We start from the raw sequence: 22697 nt of genomic DNA, 5'->3' as shown, positions 1-22697 counted from the left end.
TCTGCCCTTCCTCAGTGCAAGGGACTAAAGGAGGTGCCAGCATTAGAGCCAAAGCTGGCTACACCCACAGGACATTCAGCAGCACACTATGGCTGCTGGAATAAAGTCAGCAAAAGAAATTACAGATGAAATAAAAGGGCGTTTTGATTGACCAGAACATTTCACTTGGCACAAAAGAAAATGAGAAGCCCAGAGGTCCCTATGCGCAAGAAGCAGCAGCACTGCACCATGTCCCAGCCCTGCTCTCCCCAGTGCGGGCACTCACAGCATCTGGCCAGATGTGCTGTCAGGCCCTACCCTGGCTCATGCACCAGCACCTGCCACTAAAAAATGTCTTTTTTGTCATATTCCTTCCTGTCACATTCATCTTTGACACCAAAAATAAACACCACATCTCTTACAACATGTTATATATTCTTACAGATCTGTGCTGTGGCACTCCGAGCACAGCCAAGCCACCCCCTGTGCCACCAGCCTTGTTTTGCACACCACCTGAACTCAGCTGGGTTGGCACCGAAGGGATTTTCTCCAGGCTTGGGAAGATATATTCCTTCCCTCCCTGCTGTTGTGAAAACACTGGTGCGTGCTGCGTGGGAGGCTAGATGTGGGTGAGTGCAAGCCAGTCTTGTGATGACAGGGGGTTGGCTTACGTGAGGTTGTAATGGGGCTGAGAGCCTGTTCCATGCTCTACGGCAGGCTGGTAGGCTACGCTCCTCCTACATGCTCCTAAGCAAGCCCCAGGAGTCTGAGTATTTCACTGTCCTCCAAGTCTCATTCGTATTACCTTGCAGTGAGTGTATGTATTCGTGGTTTCAGTGAAATATATAACTCTCCACTGCTAGGCTGTATGAGCAAGAATTTATCTGCTCAACAGATTCTGCCAGCTTCCAAGTGCATGATTTATCCACAAAAAAACAATCTAACTGACAGGATCTCCTGGTGGTAGTTCCAGGTGGCCTTTTGTGTGCCAGTGATAGGAGGTTTAGGGTTTAGGTTTCGGAAGAGCCAGTGGTTCTTCCACCACTGCTGGCTGTGGTAACATTTAAAGCATCAGCTTCAGGGCATACAGATACCAAACTCTTAAGTAAATTCCCCTTTTGGTGTTCTAGGTTGAGGAACAGGTCAAGTCCGTATTGCCTAAAGGAGACACAGGCAAGGTCCACATGCCCCTGCCTCTATCACTGAAGATACAGTCACGGACTGTGACACCAAACATAGTGCCATGCTGCCACGCCCACCCGTGACAGTCCCAAAGACTGTCCTATATTCACTTTGTCTCCCACAGCTGTATTTAAGAGAGCAGTGATCATCCCAGCTGCCGGAGTGGCACTACCATGGCAATAACTTCAGGAGGGTGATGATGATGCTGTCCTGACAGCTCTCCTGGCTGAACCATCGCCAGTGCCCCCACCTACTCAGTCACTTTGGTCTGGATAGGCTCCAAAACTGCCTCTTCCACTGCCGCCCACAGCTCCCCTCCCGAGCACAGACTGGCTGTTATTCCATCCAAGTGAATCCCAGTAGCATGAGGACACTTGCGGCACCAGCTTTTCAGATACTCAAGTTTACAGTTTATCCCTCCAGGGTGACATGAAAACACATGAAAAACAAAACACACAGAGTTAACAAAAGGAACCTTAAAAAGGTATTTTCTGCTTTAGGTAGCTGCAGAGATTAACAGATCTAGATTAACTAGGCTTAGGTCAGTTTTGTCTGAGATACACAGGTCCCTTTCCTTGCTTTGTCCTTCTGACTCTCCCCTTCTCAAAAACACCTCATCAGAGGTGCCATGCAACTCCCAGGTCAGTCTTCCCAGAGGGCTGCACTATCTTATTTGTTGAAGTATCTGTAGGCAGTAAGTGGGACTTCTCTGGTGCCCCTCAGCCTTGACAGAGTAGCAAATATTCGCAATTGTAAATCTGTCCTTCACTTCCACACATTCCTCCTACCTGCACCCAAAGTGGGCATACAGTTTGGCTGATGCTCTCTTTTTCTGCATTTCCTTTTACTCAGAATAAAGATCTCATTTTACTGTTGCCTTGCTGTATTTATGATCTGCAAGGCTGCTCAGGGTCCCAACTGTGTACACTGGTGTCCTTTCCTTGTCAGATAGATGTAAGCCACAGCATTCCATTTCAGCAAAGTAAGCCACAGGCATTTGGGGTGCACTAACAGTGGCATTTTACAACTGCTCCTTGGGGACTTGAGCTCCTTCTTCTTAGAAGACCTTCTGTCCCTGAAATACAGTTTGAACTTTTCATGAGATCACAACTGCTAAACATTCCTGTGCTATTTAGAGGTATTTTTGCTCTGTTGATAGTGGTGACATGAACAGAAAAGCCACTGCTCTCCTGCCACTACATTTACTGGCAGTAGATGACACCGTCGCCACTCAGTATCGCTGTACTAGTGCACTGAGGGGTAAGACCTGCTGTGAGCCAGGTGCATCGTGTTGATGTAAATTCCTCCCTAACAGTTGTCTCTTTGGTAGGGCTAACTAAAGGTTTGCAGATACTTGAAAGTTTTGGAAGGAATCTGGATTTCACACATCCTATCGGTCTCAGAACTGGCTTATTATCAGTGGATAGGCAGCACACACCTTGCTGGGGTCCAGTCAGTTCCCAGCCTCAGGAAGGCAGGTCTCTGCTGCAGGCTATTACAGCAAACTAGAATTTAATTTTAAATTTATTCCCCTAGCTCTTATTAGCAGACTAATGAGTTTGTGATTATGATCTGCTGCAGCTTCTGTCTTGAAGACGTCTCTGCACCTGGCTGCAGAATGTCATCGGGTAACACACTGACTCCTGCACGTCCTATTAACATGGCCTGCTGCACTGCTGATATACTGGATAATCTGAATGGGAAATCCTTCCCTTGGGGTGAAGGGTGGCATCTCCCTCCTCATTTTACAAAAAAAGTCAAGGGGAAAATTCCTGAAGGCTGCTGCTGGCCTGAGAAATGAACCTAAATCCTTGCTCAGAGGGATTCAAGTTTCGCTCCTGTCCATAGCGTCTGCCAAACAGGACATGCAGCACCAAGCAGCCCTGTGTGAAGCAGGGCAGAACCTAGTCCTGCCTCTCCCTTGGTCCTTACCTGTGACCCGTGAGCAGCACGGGGCTCACAACTGTTAGTCACTGCCCCACAAGGCAAAAGTTCTTATTTCAGTTGAAACATTGAAAGCTGATGAGAATCTGACAGTCCGCGGTTAAGCCACACTAGAGTGCCAGCTGGGAAGTGGGTGGAAATGAATCTTTTGTCAAATAGTTAAACTCCACTTTCTCCAAATTAATTAATTCACAAAGAACATAGCCCTTCATGGATTTCAGAGTTGAAAACAAAACCAGTTGTGCCTCTCCCTACATTATCTGTCCATCGTACCACAAAGAGCAGAGGAGCTCAGTCAGTTGTTACTCACGTGATCAAATCACAGTGGAAAAAAGAAAAGCCCCTGCCTTGGCTTTCAATTTACCTGAGGTTCTGAACTGCCCCACGTCTATTTTTCTACAGTTACACCCAAACATTTGGTTCTGCCTTTTATTTGGAGCTGCTGTACAGGGCCATGACCCCAGCCTTCAGGGAGCAGCCAGCAGCCCCACCACAGGCTCGCTTGCCTGGCAGTCAAGGCACAACCCAGTTCTATTTTCAGACAGAATTTACCTCAGTTTGTATTAAATGCCAGGTGTCTGTTTGATATCTCTGCCGCAGTGGCAACTCTCAGATCACAATTGGTTTCCCATGGACAAGATCCAAGGAGTGACGGATGGCTGGACGTGTGCCCAGCTGAAAGCTCAAGAGCCTAACAGTGAGAAGCATCTCCGCACCTGTGTCTCCAGCTGAACTTGACGGAGATAGTAATGTGCCCCGCCACTGAAAACCCAGCTGTCCTCAGGCTCCTGCTCCTCATCTGGTAGCACAGCCTGTCAGGCTCATCTACTTTGATAATCTCCAAGTCTGGTCATCAGGTGCTTAGTCCATAACTGTGCCTTTCCCGGCTGAGCGCCCCGTGCAGCTGCCCAGACCTGTCTTTCTCACCTTCAACTGCCAGCTAAGTGCTAAATCAGTAGCAGTCTCCAAAGAGTTATCAGCTGCCTTCCTGTAAGGGAGCTCTGTTTGGGAAGAGTTTCCCCACACACCTCTCCTCCCTATTTGGCACCACGGGACTTCAGTGCAAATAAAAGCCGTGCTTAGTAACACCTCTCCCCTTCAGACCAGGACATAAGACAGTCATGGCACATCAGATGACAGACCCACGGAGCCCATTATCTCACCTCTGACAGCAGGGAATAGCGTGGTGCCTGGGAAAGGCAGAGCAAGCCATCACTCACGGCTCACCCTCAAGACACAGAGGATTCACAGCCCTCTGTGGCACCGCTCCAGAGCACCTCCGCTCAAGGCTGAAGGGTCCCTGTTTATTCAACCTCCCCTTGCACAGAAGCTACTCCAGGTCAACAATCATCCTTATTGCTCTTCCCTGAACATTTTTAATACTATGTAGTTTTTGAGGTTGATGGGCAACCAAAATTGTCCCTGTAAGCCTGTGTTTGGCTAAAGTGAGTGTTCTGTCAAAGAGGGTTTAGCAGCTGACTGTCTCAGGAGCAAGTCACTGAAAAGTTTAAGTGTTTCCTTCAGGGATGAATGACCTCCTCTAGATAGCAAATGGAGCGGTCACTCACTGCTGAGGTCATCTGCTGCATGTGTGATGTTTCAGTAAGAGGCAAAAAGGGTAAGAAAAAAGTGACGTGGTGATCTGTCTTGGTCACTGCTGAGAAGGGAAATTTCACAGCAGTCACTTCTGAAATCCAGAAAGCAACAGAGGTAGAAAAAGATCAGTTTGCTTTCTTCTATACATTTTTAAAGATTAAGGAGAAAGAGTCTTTCTCAGTATGTCCACCACAGAGAGGCTTTTGGTGCCTTCTCTCTTCTCTTTAGCCCATTTGCCTACTGAACCTCATCTTCCAGAGTACTGGAATTGGCATTGTGGGCCACCAGTGCTATGGGCAGAAAAGCCACCCCTGCAAGAGGGACGCACTTTGCTCTAAGGCAGTGAGAAAAACAACGCAATCACCCAAATTAGCCTGAAGATACTGCAGGAAAGCATTCAATCCTGCAGCATTTATGAAGCATAATCTCTGAGCTCACAGAATGAAGATGGCATAAATCATATGCAGACTTTCTAAAGGAGCCTGATTGTCTCTAGAGCCTGATCTGGTTAGTCACCCATACGACCACAAAGCAATTTCCCTGGGAATCTACCTGGTTTTCAGTTCAATCTTTCAATTAGCTGCCCCTCCTTGTCACACACATTGCCTAGCCCAGAGGCAATGCATCCTCACAAGATGTACAGGTGCCACAAAACTACAAACAAAAAAGGAATTTCATGCTCACAGAACCTCAGCAATATCTATACACTCACTTAAGTAAAAACAGAGCTCAAATAATATTTATAACAGGACAGATTGTGTTCTGCATTTCTATGATTTCCAGTGTTTTATAGTTTTGTTTCCAGAGCATAAGACATTTTCTTGAAGTCCCGTTCACGCCCTTCCCCAAACAGTCAGTTTCACCACCACCATCCTTCTGCACCTCCTCTATGTTTTATAAAACATCTTCTGAGTGTTCTGACTGTGCATCACTTTTCTTGGCCATTTCTTTCTAAATAAGTTTCTACTTCTCATTTCTCTTTGTGGAAGAGGTTAGAGACCTCTTCTGCCAATCAAGACAAATCTGGTTCCATGCGCAGCCACAATTACTATCACTGGCTTCATTTTATACCAAACACTCCAGGTCTTATGCCTCCTGTCATTCACACAGGAGGAAAATACCAGGGACAACTTTGTCAAAACAAAGGCTAAAATCTACAGGACACAGCTTTGCTAGGGACTGCTACTTAGGAGTTGTGTTGGTTAACACATGACATGGTGATGTATGTGAGTAGTTTACAATACAAACTATGAAATACACAAATAGTTTTGGCAGTCTCACCAGTGACATTCTGAAACAACTGCCTCTCAGCAGACCAATACACAAATGTATTGCAAAATCTGATTCGAGGCTTCAGTTAGCATGTTAAATTATGCCTAGCTTACAATATTGCAAAAGGCACATCCTATCAGTCAGCAGATCAGCCATCCGTGAGAAAGCAGAACCGCACACCTGATCGCTACAGCTTTGAACTCCTGTTCTTTGAGTTGTAGCACAGTCTGCGCTCACCTTACTGGAAGGTGCTAAGGAAGAGAGACAGGCCTCAGGAGGGTGGAGCAAAGGTGGCCCCGGGGCTGTTCTGATTAAGCACTGCGTGGTGAGGGCCCACCCAGGGACACACTGTAAGGCAGGATCTACGAGGATCAGCGTGTAGTTGATGTAACCATCACCTTATGTTGTCCCCACCCAACGTCATTCTGCCACAGTTGCGTGCATGAGTGGAATGGCAAAATGGCAGTTGAGCCCACGGGAGGGAACTGCTCCCCACAAAGACACATCCTGCGCTCAAGGTCCAGACTGTGGCTATACCAGACACACATGCCACACACTGAATAAGAAATAGGGTGAGGGGAAAAAGCCATTTTCATACAACAATGCTAGCAAGAGTGTATTCTTGCTGGTCAAACTGTGTGGCGCTCAGCCAGAGATTATGCCTTTTCCCTCCCTCACGCTGGCAGAAATCTGACCTAAGGCTATCCTGCCCCTCCTCAGGCCTCTGCGTACAGCGCTGCAAGCAGGCCGACCTCACGGACAGCAAATCCATTGGCCTCTGTTCTAGTCTCTCCAGACCTCCCTAAATCTTCCATAGCCTTCTGCCACAGCAAGGGCTTCAAATACAGCATAAAGGGCTGCAAATCAAAGGCTTCTCAGAGATGCAGCTTCTAGGAGTTTTCTTGAACGGTAACAGAAATAAATGTCGCGCTTCCGACATGTAATTTTGCTGATGGGGTTGTACTATGCCAGTTTGTTAGTTTGAGGTATATGATGAGGTAGCAATGACGTTTTAGCAACACCCTTTGTATCACAGTAGTGAGGTCAGATTTGAAAGACACCAAACATTTCAAGGCACATTGGCTACCAATGACACCGGCACTGCTGTTAATGCTGAAATTATGTAAATAGAAACTGCAACCTATATCATACAGAATCCAAAGTATCCATTATGAGATACAATCCACATAACACTTACCAATGAGTATGCAAATTGGATGGATTTAGGGGACTAAAGAGTATTTCGAGAGTTATTCTTTAGTCCCCTAAATCCATCCAATTTGCATACTCATTGGTAAGTTCCTTAAAAAAAAGAACTTTTCAGAGTTCCTTTCCAAAGATAAGATTGGGCATCTGTCATTCATTTTCTATCTTGCCAAAGAAGTTGAGAATACAGGAAAGCACTTAAAGGATTGCTCTGGCCATATGCACTGCCTGTATAAGATATATACCCATCCTTTCTTCTGGACAGTATACAACGCCACCTTTAATACATCTAATAACTCTCAGGTGACTGTCTACAGGGCCAAATTTGACAGAGAAGCGCGTTTAGCTGGCCTGTTCTCCAGCTCACAGCACCTGAAAGCGTTGCAGTTGGTGCAGCTGTACTTGGAGTCTCACAGGGGCTAGAATGGAAATGCAGTCAAGACATCTTCATACCAGTTTTCTCCCTTACTGATGATACTTTCCTAATCTTTCTTCTTCCCCCAACATTTTTAGTTCTTGCACCTCTGTTGATTTGAACCAAAACCAAAGTGATTGTTCCTGAGCTCAAGCAGTCACTGCCACGAACTCTAATTGCTGAGGGAGTTCACCAGCACACGAGGTGGTTAACGCTTGCTCCAGTTCCTGTGTATTCTGCTGGAAGCCAGGCTGAGCAACACAGGGTGTGAGCAATCAGCACTGCAAAATCCAGAAATTTGGCTCAAATTGGAAGAAATGCATAATTTTGGATCTGGATGTTCCCAGCTCCAGCACTGGTGTCTCAGCCAAGATGGAAGCCATTCCACCCCCTGCTACCGAGTTCTCAAAAAAATGGAAGATGGTAAGGCCTACGAGCAAGGCAGATTTATAATCATGAGACAGGGCGGGATGGAAAAGAGGATCTCTGCACAGAAGCACTCACTTCTGCAACAGCAAATCTCTCTAATGTGGTGGTTCAGATTCTGCAGAATATCCAAACAACTGGCATCTGACAGCTTCATACTAGGCATTTCTTCCAAACTCTAATTCTGGGTACAGACTATGCTGATACTAATTAAGTAATTTAAACTGGAACTTGCATCTTTCCAGTGAGATTCTACTTTTGAAGCACCACACTACCAAGGAGTGTTTTGCAACTGCCAAGACATGAAAGCCTGTTTGTTATTAACACATCACTATATAATTAGGGGACTTAGCAGGGGGCTGGGTATTCACATGTTCTTTTTCCTCTGTTGCTGACAGTGCTAGATGAAAGTCTCTACGTATCCCGTTAGGTGACAAGTGAAAATGAGTTCTACGGCCAAAACTAAGCAATTTGGCACAATTTAGTTGAGAGCTGGCATTTTCTGCTCAAGAAGGGCCCAGAATTGGAACAGCACGAGGTGTTACAGATCAAGATTGAGATGCGCTGGCCAAGCTGTGCAGGTGTCTTATGGAGCCGAGCTGCAGTGGGTGCTGAAGTCCAGGACTGAGATATGTTGGCAGAGCTCAGATGGGGAATGTTGCCCAGATTCTGAGAACAACACAGAGCCCGTATTTTAATTAGAGCTCCTCTGCTCATCTGCATGGCTCAGCACAAACTCTCATCTTCTGAATTTTCCAAGCCTTTATGCAAAAAGCCTACCTTTCACTTTTTCCTACTCGTCCCCCAGTGAGGACACACCAGTAGTGACCACTCATGCCCATGTATTCCGCTGTTGGCTCTCATTAGATGTCACGGGTCAAGCAGCAGAAACGTATGCACTAATTTCATACTGTCCATATATGGACTGATATATGGATCCCACTGTAAAGAGTTTCCAACAGGTCAAACAAGGCCTGTAATCAAAGACAGGAGGCTGTGGGTTTTCAGGAAGAAGTCTGATAGCAGAGAAGGCATGATGACACACAGGTGACTGAGCTGGACACACAAAACCTGAATAACTGACTTCATGAAGCCTGGGGAACACAGAGAGAAGCAGCAATACAATGGAAGTGTTGGATAGGCCAGGAGGTAACAGGACTGCAAGCATCTGCAATGCAAATCCTGCCTGGAGTACTGCCTAATGTTTATTAGCTATAGCTAAAGATTTGATCCCAGGCATCACAGATACGCATGACCGATCCCAGCAACAATACAGGAATTCATAGTTTGCGAAAAACTCCTCCTCTTTCCGCATTGTGTACGGGCCTACAGCTTAAGCTGGCCAAAGTAGGTCACAGGGAATGAGTTCATTTGAATATGTAAATTCAACCTAACAAGGAGTAAAGACAACTGCTTCAAGCTTGTGAGTTCAGACTCAGAAAAATGGGTTTTCATAGCTCTTCTGGGAACTGGAAGCTTAGCTTTGGCTTTCACCCCTCCCTGCCGTTTCCTCCCCTTGCCCATCTTCATTGCCTTTCCTCTTGCCTCTGACCTAATAAGCATCTGGCAACCCCCCCCCCCCCCCCCCCATTTCTAGGAACCGAACCCGTGGTCAGAAAAGCGTACTCAGTAAGGTCATTAAAAAGCTCACACAGAAAGGTTTGTCAGCTCTGAGTGGTCACTGAGAGCATGTGCCACGTGTGCAACTCTCCATAGCTAATTTTCAAACAAGCAAGAAAACTCATCTTTTGTCTGTCTCCTGCAAAGTCTTTTTTCCCTCCTTTTTTCTTTTTTTCTTTGCTAAAGGGAAGTTCCGTTTCAAATAACTGGACTGATTAAAACCACTGTCCCTCTACCACCACCCCCAGTCACAAGCAGCTCATACCATGAAACAGTGTCAAGAAAAGGATTTCTTATACAAAGGACTTCACATAACCAGGGAGAAGAAACAAAGGAAAAATGTTAACATTTTTATTTAACTCTTTTCTAAACACATTAACTCTTACCTTTCTCTTCCTATGCTTTTAATGAAAGTATTCCTGTGAAAACTTTTTAAATCAGTCATATTTTTGAAATTACACACTGAACCAGAAGTAATCAGCTTGCTATTTCCATAATTTAACAGGTATTTAATTAATACCTTTTACTCAGCCTGAGTCAACTCCTATGAACACAATAGTCCTGCATCCCTCCCCGTTACCTCTAACTTAAATTTATGAGGCTTTGCGTGGCTCAAGGGAAGGAGATAAGAGGCTGAATTTCAGTTTAACCACTGACAGTTTCACCTCTAAATGGCTTAAAACAAATGTCGGCCAAGAAATTGTTGTTTAGCTCTTTTAACTGAAGAGGTTCTCCAAGAGAACTTCTTTTCTTTTTCTAAACCTTTTATTTTTTGGGGGGAGGTACAAAGACCATAAAACAAATCTTTTTGGTTACCTTTGTAGTCTCATTCAAGCCCACTGACAAAACCGTTCATGGCAATTGAACACCAGCAGTTTACAGAGGCTAAGCAATGGTGTTTCCTCCTGAGCAGCTTAAATTTTGATGACGTGGAAACTGTACCTGTTCTGGGAGTAAAAAAAAGACAACTTTAGTCTTCAGGGCAACAACACAGAACACTGCATTAGCATCAGATGAAAAACTAATCACCCCAAAATGGAATCGCAGCTTAATTCCCCAAAGTGTTGCTGGATTAGATAGGTTACCTGCTTGCAGCCTAACCCTCTGATGACACAGTGCTAATAATGGGGTCCTCAAGCTGTGACAACCCTATGGGTTGTGGCTGCCTTATGGGCACGTCTAATTATGATGTTCTGTGACAAGGCTATAAATACACATGCTCCCACAGGTGAAGACCTGATTGTAGTGAGCAGCAAGGGGTTCTGGCAGGTATTTGCTCTGTCCTCATACAGCGTAGCACTGCCTGCTCAAACTAGAGAGCTGTTTATAACTGTGAGAGCCTCACAGGCCTATACTCTGGGGAGTGTGAGAGTACAGAAGCAAGCAAGATTTCATTTCACATATAGATCAAACGTTAGCAGGAAAAGTGCCAAAGGGAAAAAAGAGTAAATTTGTTCAAATGAAAAAGCCTACTGACAAAACCCAAAGACCACCTGAGCAAAGGCAAAAGGGGATTACATATTAACACACCAAGTCTGGTGGGCTGAACATAGGCCTGAGAGGAGATGAAGATAATCACTCGTTTACAGGGCTTTAAGCAGGTAGTTATTTGAGGAGAAAGAACTCTGAAGGCTTTTTTAAAGAAAAGGGAAGGTGGCTAGGCTAGTTTGTTTTCAGGATTCAGTTCTTAAAGATCATTACATTATCATAACGCCTTAGGCTCATAAAACCAACCTGTGTCCCTGCACACCATCCACTGCCAAGTGAAGAGGCTTTTTCTTGCTCTCTCCTTCAGTCCCGAGAGGGAACCTGATGGGCAGCCAAATGACCCCTGAGGGCCAGTCGTGAATTCATGCTGTAGATGAGCTGTTGACTGAAAACCAATCCCTGCATCCTAACAAGAAAAAGAATAAACAACAAAATGCCTTCTGCTGTCCCATCTCCTTTACGGTTTGTTTTGTCAGTCAAAGGAGACGACAATCACTCACAACACAGAACTGAATAGGAAAATTATCAGCTGCCTCAGCCAACGCACCATGGCACACAGTTGTCAAACTCCTGCAAATTTTGTCACAAGTCTCAGAGCTAAATTTTCTATGATTTCTAAGGACGCCCAGAAAAGCTCTCTTTCATTAAAAAGGAAAACCTCCCTTTTATCTTGCTACACCACCTCTCTGATGGGATGAAACAGACAACAAAGGGTGCTCTCTCCCACTGCTCCCAGCACAGCTACCTCAGGAGCACGGGCAAGAGATCTGACAGAGTTAACTCACCCCCACAGAACCGAGACCAGAAGCTGCACTATGGAGGAAGAAAGAATATGTGCTAGGGCCAGAGATTAGCTTCAGGTCGGTGACTGGTGTGCCGGACACCGGCTGTTTGGACAGAGGCCACAGCCACGGAGGGCAGTGCCGGCAGACAGCAGTGAGGGGCAGCGAGTGGAGTGTAAAGCACAGGCCCGAAGGCGGGGGGGGGGGGGGGGGGGGGGGGGGGGGGGGTAAGGGGCGCCGTGCGGCAGCTCCGGGGGGGGCAGGCTGAAGGGGCAGCGGTGCAGAGACCCGCACGATGCCCACAGGCTTCACCTCAGGCCGGCAGCAGGCCCCTGGCAGGCCCAGGCTGCCCGGCGCTCAGGCCCGGCCTGCCCCCAGCAGGCCCGTGAGGGCAGCGCTCCCGCCACCGCCTGCCCTCGCGGCCGCCGCCATCTCCCCTCACGGCCGCGCAGGCCGGCCGCGGGCTGGGGAGGCCGCTTGCCGGCGGCGGCGGGGGCGGAGCGCTGCGGGGGCGGCGGGGGGCGGCCCCGCCGATCGCGCCCCTCCTCAGACGTGGCGGGGGAGGAGGGGCCGGCCCGGCGCGGAGCCGAGCGGAGCGGCCGCGCCGCGATGTGGCAGAGGTCGGTGTGTGTGGGCCTACTGGCCCTGGCGCTGGGCTACCTGTGCCTCCTGGGCCCCGAGCTGCCCCCCTCGGCGCTGCGGCACCTCTCCGCCTCGCTGCTGGGGGGGCTGCGCCGCGCCCGCTCCCTGGAGGGCCGCATGGTGGCGGCCTGGCAGGCGGCTATCGTCCGCCCGGCGCGCGGCTGGGCGCGCGTCGCCGTCGGGTAGGTGCGGGCAGCGCGCGGAGGGGCGGGGCGGGGGAGGGCGGCCTCGTCTCTGTGTGTGTGTGCGTGCGTGCGTGTGTGCGCGCGCGTCTGTCTGTGTGTCTGTGTCTGTCTGTGTGTCTGTGTGTGCGCGCCCGCCCGCCCCACGCGGCGCACCCTTCCCGCGCTCCCGCCTCGCGGGCCCGCGCTGCCGCTCCCGCCCAGCTCCGCGGGGGGGCCGGGGCCGCGGGCCCCGCTGGGCTGTGCAGCGCTATGGCGCGGAGCGGGGCGGGCGGGGGCGGGCACGGTCAGAGGCGGCCCTCCGCCGTGCGCGCAGGGAGCCCGGCCCCTTTCGCCGTCAGACGGGCGGGAGTGCAGGGCACAGTCCGGGAGCATCGCCTTGATCTTAAACGCTGGGTGTAGGCCTGGCGTTACCCTTGCCGTTACGTATAGCGCCTGACTCGCTCGGTTCAGGACAGGCCGCGGCGGGACAGCCCGGCCGAGCGGAGCGGAGCGCGGGATAACCCGGTCGAGCGGCGGACTCGGCCTTCGGGCGCGGGAAGGGGCTGTCCCGCCGCGGTGGCTGTGGGGGCACCTGGGGCTGGTGCTGCGGTCAGTGCAGACCTTCTGCCGTGAGGAGGTGGCAAAACAGGCTTCCCGGTGCCTCGCAGCCCCTCTTGGCAGAGCATCGCTGGGAAAGAGCCGGGTGCCCTCGGTGTGTTCTTCGCTTGCTTCTTCAGTTTAAAGCAGCCGGATTCCTACACGATGCATACATGCACCGCAAACACGTGGGGCCTCGAAGTTCAGCCGCACCGCAGTTAGTTAGCAGCATATCCCTGCTGTTAGGGGAGTTTATTAGAAGCATGAAGTGTGTTAGCAGAGGAATGGCAGGGAGGGAGAAGGCAGTTGGAAGATGATTAGAGGTGTCTCACTTGAAAGACTTGCAGCTTGGTTTATGTCCCCTCACATCTTTAATGATTCATTAAAATATAAAATCGCTGACCTTTTGCTGCAGTGAGTTGAGGGCTACAGTCCTGATTGGGCTTATTATTTCTTTGGTTTTCTTTGCTGTGCGAGGGGATTGTTCTCTCGGTTTATGGGATGATGCGTGATGCAGAGGATTTCTGAGCAGGTTACGTCATGTACTGAAAAGCCTCGGGGTTTTTAATGTCCTTTATTTTGTGCGATGCAGCTTTCATTTGTTGTGGCCCAAATCATGCAGGAAAGGTCGCTGACAAGGAGGACCGCTAAATGGCTGTGCGTTTCACGCTGACATGTAAGCAGGCATTGGCATGCAGGTAGACCCAGAGTAAGTTAGAGACCGTGCAAAAGTTTTGTGGATCTTTGGATCCCTGTCAGGGAAGCGTGAGGCAGAGGAACAGAAATTGCACTTGGCAGCAGTTCCGGAAGATGCTTTAGTGTTTGCAGATAACATCTCAGTAAATATTTGGTATGTATTGCTCTCTGTCTGAAACCAAGGACTAGAAACAAGGGCAAGTGTTCATAAACTTTCTTCCTGGGGGCCTGGTCCCAGCCCAGAAAGTTTCCTGCTCTCTATCTAGTCTGAATTAGACTAGATAGATTGTTTAAATTGATGCAGTTGGTAAGAAATGGGGACTAGAAGATTTGGACTGCAGGTTAGACTTTATGTAAAGTCTCGATCTGCTGAAATGGCTCTTAACACTTCCTAACTATTGCAGGACTTTTCTCCTGTTCCCACTATTTGAGAGAAGGTGGTGTGCTATTTCTGGAAATTTGGGGTGATCCTTTTGAAACTGCAGTTTGCAAATATTTCAATGGACAAATTGCTCTCTTGACTTCTTATCAACAGAACCAGCCCATGTGTGGGGTGTTTGTGCACGTGGTTTTCGTTATTGTTAGGAGTAGTTGAAAGTCAAGAGGCTGATCTAGTAGACTTCAAAACTTTCAGTTTTGCTTTTAACCATTCTGAGTTGCAGGTACATTTCAAACCCAAAATATATATTTTTATAAAAGCTTCTTATTTTAAGAATTAAAAATTAAGAATGCTATTCTTATTGTAACTTTTTTTTGAGCAAGCCTAAGGCAGCAAATGATGTACTACATATACTGCAACATACATAACAACCTTTGGACCACACAGCTTACTCTTTCTTGTTTTAGTTCAGCAGAACATTAGAAAACCTTCTCTCCTCTGCAGTGCTGGAACACAATAAAAGCATGTCAAAAGGAGAACACTTCAACAGAGAATTTCAGGAAATTCATATGCCTTTGTGGTTTTTTTCATTTGGTTGTTTTCCCCCTTAGCAAGAGGTCTTGCAAACAGCAAACATCACTGGCTGGGGAGTGATCTCTTTGTAGTCTCACAAGCGCCGGAAGGTACACGCGGTTTTCCCGGTATGCGTTTTCCTTCTCTCTTCCAGCGTCAATGCCTGTGTAGACGTGGTTCTGTCTGGTGTGAAGCTGTTAGAGGCACTCGGTCTTGAACCTGGGGATGGAAAAAATCATGCCGTCCTGAACTCCAGACAGGACCTGAAAGAAGCATTTGCTTACTTCATGGAAAAAGGGGCAGCTGCCGAGCGCTTCTTCAGCAACACAGAGTCTTTCCATCACATTGCACGGACAGCCTCTGAGTACCCAGGTGCACAGGTATGGCTTCCACCTAATACAAGCTTTGAGAAGCATGTTTCTTGTTTTCTGCATCACTGGTGACTTGTGTTCTCTCTCTGGTGAGAGGGCAAATTATTTAGGAAAGAAACTCATGGTATAGTTTGAGAGTGTTAATGACTTTCATAGAATCGTAGAACCATAGAATGGTTTTGGTTGGAAGGGACCTTAAAGATCATCTAGTTCCAACCCCCTGCCTCTTCCTGGGCTGCAGGTGCACATTGCTGGGCCATGTTGACTTTCTTCACCAGCACCCCCAAACCCTTTTCCTCAGGGCTGCTCCCAATCCATTCTCTGCCCACCCTGTATCCGTGTTCGGGATTGTCCCGACCCATGTGCAGGACCTTGCACATGGCCTTGTTGAGCCTCACGAGGTTCACATGGGCCCACCTCTTATGTTGTGAATAAATTTATTTTTATAGGGCTGTTACCTGAAGGCAAATATTTAGATTAGAAAAAGTCAGAGAACATGTTGAAATCTCCCACAGAATTGTAAAATTGTTTTGCTTTCAGCCCAAATAAGCTTTATTAATTTTCATAATGCTAGACCCTTTTCTAAATAGAAAAGTGAAATTCTTCAGCCTATACTGAGGACTAAGCATGTGTAAAGCTATCAGAGCAAGGGAATGCCCATACCTGCCTCTGTTTGTTTTACAGCTTTACGTAGGAGGAAATGCTGCTCTCATCGGTCAGAAGCTTGCAACAAATCCAGATCTGAAGGTAATACATTCAAAAATTTCGTGCTATTCACTTGTCTTTAATGAGGTTCACATTACTCCCCTGTAGATTTTGGGGATCTTGCAGTTATTTCTTAGGTAGTGGTGGACCATATGGCTGGGCTTGCAAGTTTAAAAGCAACTTGCTTTTAAAAGTGTGGGTTTTTTTAATTGAATTATTATTTTTTCTAAATCAGTTGTCTAAGTGATGCTTAAATGCACTGAAATGGCGGCAAGGGATGTGGCAGGGAAACCTTGATTGGTTTTTCTTGTTTTTTAGATCCTCCTTTGTGGCCCAGTTGGTCCTAAACTCCATGAACTACTTGATGACAATGTGATTGTACCACCTGAATCCATGCAGGAAAGAGATGAATTCCATCTTATCTTGGAGTATCAAGCAGGTACCTTGCCAAAGGTTGAATGTTAGATGGGAACCCCAAACATCACTAAGATATTCCTGGCTGTAAAGTTGTGTTTTGAATCTTAATTCCAGAAGGACTGTGTAAATTACCAGTATTGTCAGCTGTCGCTGCAATAATCTGGTAATTCCCTGTGCTTCAGGGAGCTGCGTTAAGTGAACAGACATTTAAAAGTCTTCTGAAACTTCTTCCCCTTGTAATACAGTTACTGTAGATACTGCCTCATGCTGCTGCCTTGACATCCCATTGGTTCTGTATTCCTGTATTGCTATCACCTATAGAAACCCGATGGACTTCTCATTTTGTTGCAACGCCTAAGCAGACCTGATGGGTGTAATTCTAAAGCTGTATGAACATTAAAATAGTCCAGTAATGTTCTCTGAAAACAGAAAGGTACCATTTAACCGAAGGCAGATGAAATTTAGGGTAACCCTAATGTAGTGGCTAAAACAAATCTGCATGTGTTTTCTTGCTGTTCTCAGCCCGAGTCATTTCACTGGTCCTGTCTCAAAATACAGCATCAGAAAGAGTTGCATTGGTGTGACAGAAGAGGGAGTATTTGGCAAGGAGGGAAGGCAAGAATCACCTTAATTAAACTTCTTCAGCAAAACTAATGTGGAGCAGCACCCAAAGCATCCACTCTGATGGGCTCCTGGCTGAAACGAGGCTACTATAACTGACAAGTACTGTAACACTTGTAATAGCCAGTGGAAATTGTTCCTTGATCTTGAGTCCTCTTGCTTCTGGAAGCATCCTGATTAGAGGATACATTAGTATATGATGTCTCCTTTTCTCAGAATATATGTTCTCAGGTGAGAACTGCCCTCCTGATGCGACTCTGGGGATCTTTGTCCTAGACAGAACTTTGTCAGGAGACCTTTCTAAAGAGAAGGCAGCACTGATGGCTGTTGTTGCTGTTGTAGTGGCTCTTCCACAAATGTGGTGATACTCTCCATAGTGTAACCAGTATACATTCTGGGAGAGACAAGTGAAGTACGCAGGCTGGTTCCAAGGTGGAGATTCTGCCTGTAATAGCCTCTCAAGAGCTTTCTGTTCAAGCTGCCCTTTATTTATTCCCTTACATTTCTTTCTGTCCAGTTATCGTAACTGGCATAAGGAACTGCCTGCTGCCTGAACAACAATGCCTGGACAGATGGGGAGAGCTGGCAGAGGGCTGGACAGTTGGACTGTGGCTTTTGTCATTTGTATCCTCTCTAGGCTGGCTGTCGTTACCCTGTTTTCTCATGGCTCAGTATCCCAGAGATGGAGCCTGTTTAATTTGTGATCCTACCCAGGAATAAAACAGTTTACACATACAGCACTGATGCACCTCTGTGCTGCAGATCATTTCTGTGAGCTGCGCAGTCAGGAACAGTAAAAGCCATGAGAGTTTTCAGGGTGTACCTTCAATTATAATGGGTGGTGGTTGCCGGAAGGGGAAGGTCTCCCCGCTCTTGGCATGTCCTGCACACTCCAAATGTTTAGCTTGAGCTGGCTGTGACACTCACCTAATTGCATGCTAAAGTAACGTAACCGATTAAAACATCGCAAAGCTTGCAAAACCAACCAAACAGGTATCGAATTTTCCTTCTGATCAGACAAGTGTCTAAATGAGGCCCAGGGAGTGAATGAAGAGAATGAATGAGAAAAACAACAAGATTTCTCATATGGCTGGCAGTAGCTGTTAATTGAGCATAGCCACATTGTGAAATCGTGCCTTTGGATTCCAGCAGGATATCCCAAAACAAACTCCAGATAGGTGGTTTGCTTTGCTTCTCTTCTGAGTTAACTCCTTCTCTTTGTTTCACCCCAGGTGAAGAGTGGGGACAAGTGAGAGCACCCAATGCCAATCGCTTCATCTTCTCCCATGACCTGTCAAATGGCGCCTTAAATATGCTGGAAGTGTTTGTGTCCAGCTTGGATGAATTTCAGCCAGATCTTGTCGTGCTTTCAGGACTTCACATGATGGAAGGGCAGAGCAAGGAGATGCGACAGAGACGACTTATGGAGGTAAGATACTTGAATACCAGTGTCTCCTTAATTTCCATTCCAACTTCATGGATGGAATGCTTCATGGGAAAGTATTGCGTGCTGAAAGAAGAAAACGTGAACTGTAGGAATAGCAAAAGTCTAAACCTCTAACACTGATGTTTCTTAGATTCGGTGGGTTGTCCAGGGGAAAAAAGGTAAGGTCTCATTCTCTGGCTGGTGTGCATTGACACAGTTACTGGACCTTACCTAGTGGCTGAATTGCACTTTTTTTATCCCAGATACTAAGATGATTGAGGTTATAATCATGACTTGCATTCTTTAAGCAGCATTTTTGTTAGATAATCCAAGAGCCAGCTTTCTCATCTGAGCCCAAAGGAGTTAGACCCAGTTCTCTTTGTATTTACAGATTGTTGCCTGTCTTGCAGCTGGGTGCCTTTCCTGATGCGATACACTAGGGCTTTTTTTCTTTTTTTCTTTTTTTCTTTTTTTTTTCTTTGTTCTAGGATCAGCTGTTCCACAGCTGCCTCAAATTTGTGAGGTTTTTGAATTAGTCCATTAGCGAAGTGCCAGCCTGGGTGCAGATTAGGGTTAGATACATTGTCCTGCTCGGGCATCCTGAAAACTAGAAGTGGTTTTTATTTCTTCCCCTTAGCAGATATCTCATTTGGAATTGTGTTTAAATCCATACACAGGAAGATTAAAATATGCATATCTCAGAGTCAAAATCCCTTTGTTTTTTCTGTTTCTTAATGAATATCTGGGTGTTTTATTTTCCTGTGCCCCTGTAGGCTGTGGCCTCCATCTCCGACATCCCTACTGACATTCCCATACACCTGGAGTTGGCCAGTATGACTGATCAAGATTTTATGAGCAACATTATGCATCAGGTAATGAAAATGAAAGGACATGCTCTTTTTATCAGTTTTCTTTTCTTCAGTATCACAATGCACAGACTTGTATATGAATATAGAAATGAACATTTTAAATTGGGGCTTTGCATTTGAAGATAAGTGGAGAACAAGGGCTTAATGTCTGCTGTTGCATTCTGAATGCTTCCGTATCCTCTGCTGAGCTTACCAGAGTATCCCCCCTGTGCAGCAAAGGAGAACAGTAACGACTTGTGGCTTAGCAGAGGACAGATTTGTTTTCCTTAGCTCAGAGGGAGTTCTCCTTGTAGAAGGGTCTCTTTGGGAGGTTTAGGAGGTATCTTACAGTGCCCTTGGCCAATCATCAAATCATTTTCAGCAAGGAGTAAGGATTTTTTGCAGATCTGAGTTTGTTCAGGAACTATATGCAGTGAAAATGCCATGCAGCATAGCAGGGCTCTGTTATAAAGATTTTTTTTGCAGCCATGGGAGGAAGGTGATCCAGGAGAATACTCAGAACTCCACAGATACAAGTAACTTTGGCTGGTTTAGATCTAGCAGGCTTGCGGATTTCTAGAAAAAACAGGATTTGAATTTGAGCTGAGTTTATACTTTAAAAAAGACCTTGATTTCTTTGTGGAATTTCTTTCCTGCAGATTCTGATGGTACCTTGTTTAGCTTGACACGGCTCTGATCTCAGTGTTATGAGTGCTTCATGTGGATTGGATGTTTTGTTACTCTTTACTGTCAAGTGCGTGTCTAGAAATTTTACAAAATGAGCATGCACCCTTGGTGTGAAGCGTTTTCTTGGCTAAGTAATTCTTGAAGACTTGCAGAATGAGGAAGCTCATGCAGTGACTTTGGCCTGCATCTCTCCAGGAAACAGGATTCTCCCTTCTGCTGACCACGCTGGCGACAAAGCCAGTAACATGGTAGAATGAGGAAGGGTGAAGTCTGATCCTCTCTCTGAAGGAAAAATGGTTGTTTCTGTTAGCAGGTCTTTCCCCTGGTGAACTCCATTGGGCTGAACGAACAGGAGCTGCTGTTCCTCACACAGTCTGCCTCTGGTCCCCACGCCTCCCTCGCTTCCTGGAGTGGAGTTCCCGATGTGGGTGTAGTCAGCGACATCCTCTTCTGGATCCTGAAGGAACACGGGAAGACCACAGAGCGGGCCTCTGATCTCACGCGGATCCACTTCCACACCCTGGCTTATCATATCCTTGTCACAGTGGATGGGTACTGGGGCAACCAGGTTGCGGCTGTGGCTGCAGGAGCTAGAGCAGCAGGGACTCAGGCCTGCGCCACTGAAACCATCGATACCAGCAAAGTCTTTCTGAAAGCTCCTTTGGAGTTTGTGACCTCCCAGATAGAGGCACCTTCCAAAATCTCTTTGAATCCAGATGAGCCAGTGGTGCACTGGCACAGAGAAGGCATCTCGTTCCATTTCACTCCCGTTCTGGTGTGTAAAGATCCTGTCCGGACCGTGGGACTCGGGGATGCCATTTCAGCCGAAGGACTGCTATATTCAGAAGTATATCCTCAATAGAAAACTAAGACCCTCCTTTTTCTCCAATCCTGTGTGGTGTCTGAGGAACCATGGGATAGGATTTCAGCCAGTGGTGGTATAGGAACAGAATCAGGGTGTGGTGTGTTTTCTGGATATAACTGAAAAAGAGCCAAAGAATTAATTCCAGGTATACACTGTCAGATACATTCCAGTCACTTGGCAGTGGCTCGAACGCTTCACGTCTAGGTGCAGACATTTTGGTATTTAATGTGAAAACTGGCTTTTCCTTGTCTTAAGCATGCAGGGAGGGAAATTAATATCAAAATCCCTGTTTGGTGTTGGTTTGCCGTTTGTAACTCTAAATGGGTCTTGTCTGTTAGTGCCGGAAAGTGCGACAGCCAGGAAAATTTCCTGCATGTGGATCCCAGGGAGAGCACAGCAGTGCTTGGCCCTGTCTTGCCTCTGATAAACTAAAAATAAAAGGCGCTTGCATTATCTCCTCACAGCACATTGCTATGTGGCAAGAGCAAATCTTCCACTTTCTTGGTGTGATTATGGAATCTTTTACTGATGAAATTACCTCTCAGCCTCAGTGTCCCCAGCATTAGAGGGAGCCAGTCTCAAAATGTGATGCACACTGTACCTACTCCTTAAATGCATAGAGAAAACCCGACTCAAGGCTGCCTAAATTATTTTGGATATCTGTTGTCTCTATGACTGAAGGTATTCAACTGAGCCCTAGCAGCCTGTGTTTAGTTTCTTAGGAAACTAGAAGTGAAGATAATCAGGGTTTATATTTGGGGAGACAGCTTTATTTCCTCGCCAGGTAAACCACAAAACGTTAACGTATCTGCTGTACACTAAATACCAAGAGTTCCAGCCAGGGGGGCTCGCAGCTGGTGTTCTTTGCTAACAGTGGGTGCTTATATCTGGTATTTTACAGAACAGCTGTTGAGTGCTGGAGACTAATTTTTTTGTTTGTTTATTTGAGAATGGTTGTGCAATTTTCTTCAGTTTCTCTGCCCTCCATTCAGAAGGGTTAATGTGTTAGGGAAGATCCCTCTGGAGGCTCAAAGGCTGAAACAGCATTTTCCAGGTAAGACTGGAGTGAGAAGAGCTTTTTTAGGGTGTGATGTTGGGGTTTTTTTTCTTCGACTCAGTCACTGATAGTTTGCTCTGGACAGCCTTTGAAATTAAAAAAGTAGAACCATGTGTCCTTGTGAAATAGTTTGCTTGTATTTTTTTTCCTCTTCGTAGTCACATGCTATGGATTGCACAGCACCAGCATTTTTTTTTGTCTCTTTCCGGCATGTTTTGTCTCTGTCCGCTTCCAAGAATTTCAGGTGTATTTGCATAGCTGTCATACACAGTGGATGAAATGCAGTCGCCGTGTCTATGCAAGCCTGTGCTGTACCAGAATTTGTAGGAGGTTGCTTTAGGTCTGTCTTTGCATCTGAGTGTAGGGGCGGAGAGTTGGTATCACTTAGGGCGGAGTGATTCGTTTCAGTAACGCTGTCATGTTGCTGTCAGTGATGTTCTCCTGTTGGAAAATGCCACTGTGAATGCTCCGTAAGGATAAAAATTGACAGCTGTTGTAACTCGTACTGACTTTGCACACAATGCTGTCTGTCAATGTATACTTAACTTCTGCTTTCCCTCTGAGCAAAGTCTTCTGTGTTGTGCCAGAAGAGAAATACAGCCAGTGCTATGTTTTCCTACAGCTTTCCCATCCTGATCTTCTGTGGAGTCTCACCATTTTATCTTGGTGCGGGATCTTCTTAAGACTGGAAGTATTTCTATCTAGATTATTTTTTTATTATTATAATTGTTGATAAACT

At 46.6% G+C, this 22697-nt stretch overlaps 1 protein-coding gene and 1 long non-coding RNA gene across 3 annotated transcripts in view; one reads left to right on the top strand and one right to left on the bottom strand.

Moving 5' to 3' along the window:
* Positions 1-11524, bottom strand: part of LOC121091983 — a 47402-nt gene extending 35878 nt beyond the window's left edge. The window contains exons 1-2 of the long non-coding RNA XR_005829120.1: positions 11375-11524; positions 10457-10587 (exon numbers count right to left, since the gene is read on the bottom strand). This is a non-coding gene — a long non-coding RNA (uncharacterized LOC121091983). The remainder of the gene's footprint in view (positions 1-10456; positions 10588-11374) is intronic.
* Positions 11525-12461: 937 nt separating this feature from the next.
* On the top strand, positions 12462-22071 carry ADPGK (ADP dependent glucokinase). Of its 2 annotated transcripts, none has more exons than XM_040601139.1 (7): positions 12462-12734; positions 15116-15341; positions 16017-16079; positions 16356-16476; positions 18308-18504; positions 19275-19373; positions 20350-22071. In XM_040601139.1, exons 1-7 carry the CDS (start codon positions 12520-12522, stop codon positions 20896-20898), a joined length of 1470 nt encoding a protein of 489 aa, XP_040457073.1. In that variant the 5' UTR covers positions 12462-12519; the 3' UTR covers positions 20899-22071. The 2 variants fall into 2 exon arrangements, with proteins under 2 accessions (XP_040457073.1, XP_040457072.1); XM_040601138.1 differs by having other exon boundaries at positions 20347-22071.
* The last annotated feature ends 626 nt before the right edge of the window (positions 22072-22697 follow it).

Source organism: Falco naumanni, chromosome 7 (genome assembly GCF_017639655.2).
Source record: "Falco naumanni isolate bFalNau1 chromosome 7, bFalNau1.pat, whole genome shotgun sequence".
NCBI lineage: Eukaryota > Metazoa > Chordata > Aves > Falconiformes > Falconidae > Falco > Falco naumanni.
This window is presented reverse-complemented; position numbering and strand designations above follow the sequence as displayed.